Source organism: Schistocerca piceifrons, chromosome 8 (assembly GCF_021461385.2).
Source record: "Schistocerca piceifrons isolate TAMUIC-IGC-003096 chromosome 8, iqSchPice1.1, whole genome shotgun sequence".
Taxonomy (NCBI): domain Eukaryota; kingdom Metazoa; phylum Arthropoda; class Insecta; order Orthoptera; family Acrididae; genus Schistocerca; species Schistocerca piceifrons.
Genome location: NC_060145.1, coordinates 273720264 through 273730338, shown reverse-complemented (window position 1 = coordinate 273730338; position 10075 = coordinate 273720264). Strand labels below are relative to the sequence as shown.

General features: G+C 40.9%; 1 protein-coding gene across 1 annotated transcript in view; it reads right to left on the bottom strand.

The window, feature by feature from the left end:
* Nucleotides 1-2840: 2840 nt before the first annotated feature.
* The window catches only part of LOC124712264 (alpha-tocopherol transfer protein-like), a 29743-nt gene continuing 22508 nt past the window's right edge, over nt 2841-10075 (bottom strand). The window contains exons 5-6 of the mRNA XM_047242559.1: nt 6416-6518; nt 2841-3122 (exon numbers count right to left, since the gene is read on the bottom strand). Of these exons, the coding sequence (XP_047098515.1) occupies nt 2971-3122; nt 6416-6518 (255 nt within the window). The 3' untranslated portion in view covers nt 2841-2970. The remainder of the gene's footprint in view (nt 3123-6415; nt 6519-10075) is intronic.

The following is a 10075-nucleotide window of genomic DNA, read 5'->3' as shown; positions in this document are numbered from 1 at the left end:
GCGCGGTTCCGGACTGAAGCGCCTAGAACTGCTCGGCCACAGCGGCCAGCACCTCCCATTTGTAAACGAGCATAATTCGTTCTTTCTATCAGACTTGGTACAAGACACAATCGATGATATAAAATTAAATATTTTCAGCTCTACAGTATCCGCACTGTTTTTTTTTTTTTTTTTATCAAAATCACATGTAACTCTCTGCTAATCTAACTTTCAGATTAAACTGAACACACCTAATCTGCCTCCGGTAATTGCCAAAATGTGTGTGTGTGTGTGTGTGTGTGTGTGTGTGTGTGTGTGTGGCCACCTGTATGGCACGCCATTCGTTAACAGCTGATCTCATTGCTTAATTTTTCGGAATAGGAGTTGAAGTAAAACTCATCTGTGGAACTTCGTATTTCTAACTCGATAGTGATATTGCTTAAGTAAACGTTGGTGTTTCACTATTGATGGAGAGTGTGTTTCATACTCATTTTCACATTCCAGAACGAATGCTGTATAGTTTCCAACACTCTACTGACAGACATTAAAGTGGCAGTTTATATGTGCATTTATGTTGACTCGCCCAGAGACTGGGTTTCTTCTTGTCATCTATACTTATCATGCTTGTTAAAACTTCTATATTTATAAAGATCTCTCAATCACAACCCAGCAACTGAGCCTTCTCAGCTCCATTACAAGCCAACAAATATTCTATCTGTTACGGACATACACGTGTGTGTGTGTGTGTGTGTGTGTGTGTGTGTGTGTGTTTCGGCTCAGATGCTTTCTGACTAGTCTATTTCCAAGAAAGGGGGCGTGGGTTAGGAGAGGGGATAGGTAACATGGCATCATCCCACCGCTGCCGCAGTGGCAGAAATACAACTGAATTCAATTAATTCGGAGTCGATGTAGGATCTGTAAACTCACATGCAGTCACTGTACTACAACTTCACCGTGGTTAGGCGACCCCAAATAACAAAAAGATGTGTAACATGCTTTACTCCCAATTTGTTGTTCCAACTGTGGCGGTGATTTCATTGCGTGCAGTGTGCAAACTCAGAGATCAGCTATATAAATATGTTGTGTACCATAATCCATACGCCCCACTCATAACCGTAACGCATAAAAGATGGGTTAAAAACCGATGCGTCAGTCAAGTAATACTGATCCCATTACTTCTCGAAGTTTGTTGGTGAAGTCCTGAAACACCGTGTATATTATACTCCAAAAGGCGGTATTACGTATGTTTGGTAACTTCAGGCTGTGGATTGCTGTCAAGAAACAGTGTTACGTCGCACAGACATTTACTTGACTCAATAAAGTGTAACAAAAAAATCCGCAAAATTTCAACTGGAAACCAAACGAAGATATGTCTTGCAAATAAGTTTGTAAAATTTCAGTTGTCCATTTTTGAATTCGAATGCATGAAATTTCCGCACTCTTATTATCTAAGGAACCATGAAGACAGTATTACAGCTGACACAATGACATAAAACTAGTAATTCACACCGCGTGCAATCTCTGACTGTAGCACGATCAAATTTCAATAACAAAAATATTTTCTGTCAGAGCGGTTACAGCGATTTTCAGAAAGAAAATCTAGCTACAAACGTACCAAATAATTAAAACAAAATCCTAAAAGTATTCCCAGGGACTGATTGAGAACCTCATAGAAATCGATGGGCTGTACTGGAATTAACTTTTAAATGAGTATGAAAAAAAGTTGTTGCTTAATTTTTTATATATTTTCCAGCGCCCAACTGAGACGTCAGTCGATTCAGTTCCTGAGTAGTAGCGAAAAATTAAATTCTCATTAAGTGTTAAGTGCGAAACGTGGCTCAGCTGTCCACAGGGCTGTTATAACTTGACTGGATTTTTTACCATTCGTACCAACAGGAAAAAGTGTTTTCAAATAGTGACCGGCAAAAACGCCAGGACCATTACTGCTCCAGACTAAACGGAGTTTTTTTTTCTAGGAAACATCCTTTTAGCTACTGGCGAAGGTTTATGAATGCCTTTTTTTTTAAATTGTAGATATAGGTGTATTTGTGCAAGTCACACCTTCTGCTTGTTCAGAAAACTCAAATTTTTTCACGTAAACTTTGACAACACGTAATTTTTTGTAATCTATTTGCCTATTAGAAAATTTCCACTCGCATTTTCCTTCCCAGTTTTCACTGACCTCTGTATACCGATCACGTTAATACACACAGTAAAATGTAAATTCGCAAATAAAAACATGAACGGATTGCAATGACATAGAATTTTTTTAAGCATTTTACGGCCCAGACATGTCCCCAAGTGAATTTCTCCTCTCCATGAACGTGAAAAAGAAAATAGCTTGGCTTCCACCGTTTTGATTCTGACTAAGAACATGAATGCTCTTCCCGGTTGCCTGAAACTTCCTGCCGTAGAATTTTATGCAGAGGGAACTTATGAATCGCTTAAGAACCGTAAAATACTCAAGCCTGAATGGTTGGTATGTAGAGCAGTAGTTTCCAATTTTTTAAACATTTGTTTAAGCTGCTTGAGTAATTTATTATAACCAAACAGATGGAGGTTTACAAATAACGTTCGTACAAACGCTGCTTTGACTTTATCCAAACCCTGTGCAAACCCCGGAAGATGAACAGAAATATAAAATCTTATGTACCGATCGTATGCAGACGAAGAGGTTGGATACTGAATGTTTCACCACCGATCTCTTTCAGACAATAAAGGATTGGGAAGTAGGAAGCGTCAAGAAAATCAATCAAAATAAAATTAAAATTAGTGGACAAACTATTTTCCATGTTGACAGTGTTGACTTTACTTCGAAAGTACAGTGGCGATGTAACAGTCTTAAAGACTGCGCAGTCGCGAACCGCCATTTTCAAGTACAGCAGTAATGAGGCTCATAAGGGGCTGTTCTGCTGTTGTGAGCCACTCCTCCGTGCTTTCCCCATCATTATGTGAGCTCTCGGAAGCGTCTCTTCTAACGAAGACGCCGCCTCAGTCCACGCTGAGCTGTCGGAAGGAGCCCTCTACGCCAAACAGGTCTGTCTGCGTCTTGGGTTTGCCCGGCCTCTTGGACTCGTCCACGCCGTACTGTTCATCCTCTTTGTAGAATTCAGCGTTCCTCTCAATGCGCTCCTTCCACATATCTGGAATCAGGCAAAGTATGTAGCCTTGAAATTTCAGTGTCATCAAGACCTGGAACACTCCCATTCTTATAATAGCAATACAGTTCCGTGTGGTTATAACTAAAGTACAGCTACTGATAGACGTCCATTGTGGGCTGTAATTAACGTGCGAAAGGGAAACATTGTAGACATTTTAAAGCGTCGATGCAGAACAAATCTCCGCTGGAAAAAATTAGCTCCACCAGGTGCGAATTTGGCGATGTCAATGCAATTTGGAACGGGCAGAAAAGGTAAAAAAAGTGAGAAAGGCATAATATTGACTCGATTATTAACAGCCGTTTACACAAATCGTTCAATATTAACACTGGAGATGCCATACAGCGCCAGAATTGCACCTGGTGGCTAAAATTTGAAATACTTTTCTACAGTTTAGATGGGTTTCGCTGAACGCATTAGACTATCTACCAAGTTCAGCTGCCTTAAGATAGTTACAGCAGATTGTGTATCTCTGTGAGTGGCCGCACTTAAATTAAAACCAACCGGTACAATCGGAGCATTATCAGTCATGATAATAAGCATAGCAAATTCCCACAATGGACTTACGATGCAGCCACTAAAAGTTATAGTTATTAGTAAAGTCGTTTTTAAAAGCCTTAATTGGATTCTCAGACGATTATCTTATAATTTTAATTCGTCAGCGTAGCTCAGAGTTATGCAACGCCGTTCCAGTTTGGCCCAATTTGTGTTGTCTTTTGTCCACATGAGATTTCTATTCTGTCTTTACATTTTTCTAGCGATAATAACCTCAGTGCCACTACTAATCGCTCATATCTATTCATATGAACTGTGAATAATAACGACTTTAGCTACAAAAAATTTCGTGCTTTATTAAATCACACGATGAGTTTCGGACGCTTTAGGTCCATGAGGTGAAAATAGTTTAATTCGTTATTTATGTCCGCTCTTGAGCAAGGTGATGAAGAAATACACGTTTCTGCAGAGAGAAGCTTGGATTTTAAACTTTTGAATTCGAGAATCAATGGAAAATACGGCGAAAACCAGTGGAAAACATATGAATGATGTTGAGTTTAATCAAAAAGCATTCACATGAACATCTGTGGACTCCTCTGACCCATGACCATTGTATGTCTTTGCTTTTATGCACCAGTGTCTCTGATTTGCTCATTCTCACTACGTGTCCACTTGACTGAATGTCTACTTACCAGTGTGTATCTGCAACTGGGTCATGTCTCGTCGTGTGTCATGTTCTGTAAGTCGTACAGTATGTAATGTAGCACTCAGTACAGAGTAATGTGCTAGTTTCTTTTAAACTGAAGCGGTCTAATAAAGTGTACAGTAATACATTTGCCACTCTTCTCAACAGAATTAGTTTACCGGCAGTAACCACATGCGCTAGAACCCTCAAAATGTTTGGGTCTAGATTCTCAGGTCCCCAAATCGACAAGCTGTTGTATCCTGATATCCAGATTACTGTCGTTTAAAACGGATAAAAGATCTGGAAGAGCGAGTCGTTCTTTCAAGTCCAGGATATTATTATTCAAACGAAGAATTGTTTTACTTAACGAAGATAGCGATAACTTCGTCTGTTGATTCTTCAGATCAAGAAAGGTCAGAGCATATTGATGTCACACATCATTAAATAAGAGAAGTTGTATCTAACAAAGTTGTTAGGGCAGAGTATTTACAAACAAGTGATATGTCAGAAGAGTAATGAAAAAGATATAAGATAAGAAAAAATTGTAAGTTTATGAACTGTATTGGGCAAGATGTTTTGAATCTGCAATGTTGAGTTTCGTCTAAAGCATTCAAATGAACATCTGTAGACTTGTGTAAGCCATGATGTTCGTAGATCTTTGCTTCCATGTATGAGTATGCCTGCTCTGTCCATCCTCAAAACATGCTATCGTGTCATGCCCCGTCGTGAGCCACGTTACGTTCGTCTAACAGTATTTCATGTAGCTCTCAATGCAGTGTAATGTGCGAGTTCGTTTCGAACTGACGTATTTTATCATCAGTATCCACATGCATTATAACTCTCAACAAAACGATCTAGAAAGAACATCTTTAATCCTATAATATTTGTAAGCTTTGACTTAACGACTTTTTGAGTGATGTGACATGCAACTACAGGATCGATAGATATAAGTTTGGTTACGGTACAGCGTTGAAAATGTTCTTCCTAGATCTTCTGATAGGTTTTTCACTTTTTTTGTATTACTTTCCGTTGTTCCATTCGCGTATTTCGAAATTTACCGAAACGTCTTGAAAATAAAGGTGTTATTGTTCATATTTCCTGTGCACTGAATCTAGTCAGGTCGACAACTGCAAAATATTTTGATATAAAAGACTGGTCAAGGTCAAGGCTTACCAGATACAGGAAGTGAATTCTGCTTTGAGTTAGGTTAACGACTTTTGGAGGTGTACTTGAGAACTTATAATTTACACATCTCTGCAATACAGAAAGTGAAATACATTCCATTACCACGCAGATAGGACCGATCACAAAATGGCCACTAAGCTCCAGTTGCATTGTGTCTTTCTAGCGCTTTCCAGTGGCAAAAAAAATTTCATGTACTATTGACTGAATGTACAAACTTAATATACTGATATATACTGATTAAGATGTATAGCCTTATTTAAAATGATTAACACAGTAAGTCACGTATTAAAAATAAAAATTATGTGCATGTATTGAGGCACCAAATTACGCAGACTATATTCATCCAGCATTTGAGACTGAGAGCATTTAGCGACTTCCAACAAATTTTACACATAATTTAAAACTTCCTCGAAAACTTTTCTGGCTGAAATACCCACAAAATAATGAAAGGAAAAAAGTTTCTCACTCACTACATCTTCGCTGTTCATATAGTAAAACATCAGCATCAGGCATGACGTTTCAATTTACAACTTTTGTACTACCAAGTTCGTTCACAGCGCGTATTTCAGACACTATCCAAATATACCACTGAATGTACCTCCAAAATTATATCACTGCACGACAGATAATTCACCTATATATTTGACCTCATAAGCATTAAGCTGAGTGAAAATTAACTTTTCTTAAAACAAACACAAATTATATAAAATAAAACCAACATTATAGTGGTTTTGCGTCTTCAGCCAAAAAGTTTTTATGTACTTAGTGTCAGTTAATAAGCATATCAACTGTACGTAATTGGACATGAGAAACCGTTTTATACATGGGAGTTAGATTCTGAACTGGAGGTTCACTGGTGTTATATTAATCATAGAAACTATTTGAATTCATGACAGAAAAGACGTCTACTAACTTTGTATTTTATCGATAGGTCCTGCCTCCCCTCCATATTCTGCCGGTAGTATTTTCTTTGGGAAGTGTTTGTGCAACGATTCCAGATCGGGATGAATCATGACCTGCAACAAAAAGATGTAAGTTGTTAAAATTAATATTGAAGAGTGCAATAAAACATATCGTTCACGAAATACGTAGGATGTATGGAGAAGATGAAGAATGTAATATTACATAAACGATGTATAACAAGTTACACTAAACAGTTCCGAGATTATATTTACCCATGTAGTAGTGTTGAAAGTTATAAATTTATTCATCTATGGATCACTTTTACATAGACATCGTGTGTATTACAGTAATATGCACGGAGAAGAAGGGAGCGGAAGGTTTACAAATATGGTGTTACAGAAAAATTCTTAAGATTAGATGGTTATGTAGCATGACTAACGAAGAAGTACTGAATAGAATTGACCAAGTAAGTAATTTACCACACAACAATTCCTGAATCATCAAGTAATAGTAAATCTGTCGATGGAGGGATGTGTGGTGGTAAAGTTGTATAGCGAGATCAGAGAGTGCTCCAGAAACGCTGGGCGCGATGGGAAGTCGGCACAGCCGCCGTATCATCCCGATCCTCATAGTACAGCATGATCGCGAAATAACACCATGGGAAGAAGACGTACGAAAATGGGAAAAAAGGCACAAAACACCAGATAAAACGTAAGGATAACGGGGGAGAAATCTGGTCCGAGCAGAGCCAAGGCCGAAGGCATACCAAACCAATGCCAATTCTAACCTATGGGCTCCAATACCAGAAAGGAATTCGTGTATTTAAATCTTGGAACCACTTTGACGAAGGAAACCGAGTATGGACAAAAACATACAAGGGTCATCCACTGACATCCAAGACTAGAAGAGTTGGAGGATGTATTTAGTGCAAAGGGCCAAAAGGCAGGGGCAGTCCAGCAAAATATGGATCACCTTGAGGAAAGCCCCAATTCTACAAAGGAGGGAGCACTGCGCCTCATTACAGAGTAAAAAATCATGAATGAAACTGATATGTCTGATACAATGTCGGAAGATCATGGTAGATTCCCAACAGGAGAAGCGGAGGGACAAACACCATGTAGCAGGAATTCCCGTAATCGCATGAACTATATTAGACTGGGGTGGTCCCCCCCCCCCCTCCAGTTCACCCTACAACTGAACGAAAAGCAATTTGACATAAAGCTGCAAATCCACCCCTGGAGGGGTTGCAGAGGAGGAGGATAGGTGGCTTTTCCTCTACCCCCCCCCCCCCCCCCCACCCGAATGCAGACAATCAGAAAGCTGACCTGGGATACCCATGTGCATGTTGGACATTCCAAAGGAAATCAGCTGAACAAGCCATACAGTCAAGATCAGCGAGCAGGTTATGGTTGGTAGAGACCAAGCAATGGTGGGAAGAAACTGGACAATAGCTTGAAGGCCATTCATCGAGTCTGCACACACAAAACTTGTGTGAAGGAGGACCTTTTCATAAAGCTGAAGCCCCAGAAATGGCATTAGTTCTGTGGTAAACACCCCACATATGAAGAGATAGCATATCTCATGTGTTCAACGGATTTAAAGCCATCACTCTAAAAACAGCAGCATCCTAAAACTGTTGTAAGATCAGGCAGATCAACAATGGGACATCATCTGAGCAATGGAGGCTTTTGGACCGTGGAGGAGATCCATCTGGATGTGAGGGTGAATAACTAATCAAGGGGTGTGTTTGAGGGAGACTGTGGAGAACAGGACAAAAAAGGAACGATGGAGTCACAGTTTAGAGAAGGAAGGTGGCACACTGCTGGTAATCCGGCATAAGGATGGGCAGGAGACAGGTGACGAGCCAAAGCCATGAAAAGAATAGCAAACAAGGGGTGGCCAGGGAAAGAGAGGATAACAATGGCATAGGAAGGGGTGGGACGGGGAGGAGGGTCCAAGCATCAACCAGAAGACTGTCAACAGGGCTAGTGTGAAAGGTGCTTGAGGCCAAATCGATACCACAATGGTGGACCATGTAAAACAGTGGCTGTGTGGAAGGGGCAGCGAAGCCATAAACAACTGTAGTCCAAACAAGGCAGACCTATGGTCCAGCAAAAGCAAAGAAGAGTCAAACACTTTGTGGCCCAAGACATGTGGGGAAGGAAGTGAAGAACATTGAGTTTATGGAAACAGCCAATATACAGATGGCAGATATGAGGCAACCAAATAAGCTTGTTGTCAAGGAGAAGACCCAAGAAACGGAACTGGGTGACCGTGGTTGGGCACTGAGTATCAAGGTAGAGCTCCAGGTATAGGTGGATTGTAGTATGTGACAAAAATGCATCACCTGCTACTTAAGGGGAGAGTGGGGAGGAGAACTGAAAACCATGTGAGAGAGTCCACCTGGAAGTGCACCAGATGGCGTCCTCGAGCTGTCGCTCCACAGAGGCCACTGAGTGGGAACTAGCCTACATACAGAAATCATCAACACTGAGAAGAGGTGACCAATGGTCTGATGGAGGACACGTCCATTAATAGCGATGAAGAAAGGGGCCCATAGAAAGCTGAGAATGGTGGCAATCTAAACTTGGAACAACCAGTGGAACAAGAGCTGATGAACAGAAATTGGAAGGGGGTCCTGAAGCCACAGTCATGGAGTGTAAGGAAAATATGATGGCGCTAAGTCACGTCGTATGCCTTATAAAAAGTGTAAGAAAACTGTGGAAAAGTTGGTGATAAGAAAAGGTGTGCTGAAATGCAGTTCGCCACTGAAGAAGATGATAGATTGGAGACAGTCCTCCCAAGAGCTGTACTGGTAAGGAGACAAAAGGTTCCAAATTCGATGACCTTACAGAACCAGTGAGCCACATCCATTCGAATAACTTGCATGGGATACTGGTCAGAGTGATCAGTTGGTAGCTATAGAGAGACGATGGTTCTTTACTGGGCTTCAGGATCAGAACCAAAATACTGTCCCTCCATGGAGAGAGGAAAACACCTTGGAGTCAAACACAGTTAAGCACCTGTAGAGGATTGAGGTGTTGAAGCATTTAGTTATGTATGGAATCGAGCCAGAGGCTGAAATGTTGCAACAGAAGGGGGCTGAAAGAAGCTCCGATTCAGGAACAGGTCTATTGAAGGATTTCGCTTGACAATGGGTAAAACATAAGTGGGAAGCTTCAGCCAGATTGAAGGCTGACACCAATTCCATTGTGTAATGTGTTGCATGGTGTTCCATGAGAACTGATGGATCTGTACAAAGGTCACCTGTGAGACCAAGTCTCAGGGTGGAAGACGGCCATTGGCAACAATGGAGGCTGAAGAGCACAGCCAACACCGTAATAAAAGGACAAAAGAACCTAGGGAGAAGACAAAGCATTCCCAACACACCTGCTTGCTCTCGTTGATTAAGTAACAGGTTCTGGTGTGAAGCTATTTAAAAGCAATTAGACTGGTGGAGGATGGGTGCTGCTTAAGGTGTTTGCAGGGCTCGACAAAGATCACAGATGGCGATTTCAATGCCTGTGCTCCACCAAGGGATCAGCTGGGGGCGAAAGAGGCCTGCTAAGCACAGGATGGCAATGCCTATAAAACGAATAATCATGTCGGACATGTCACGGACGACTTCATCAGTCCAAACTGACAAGGAGGAGTTAAACACGACCTGGAA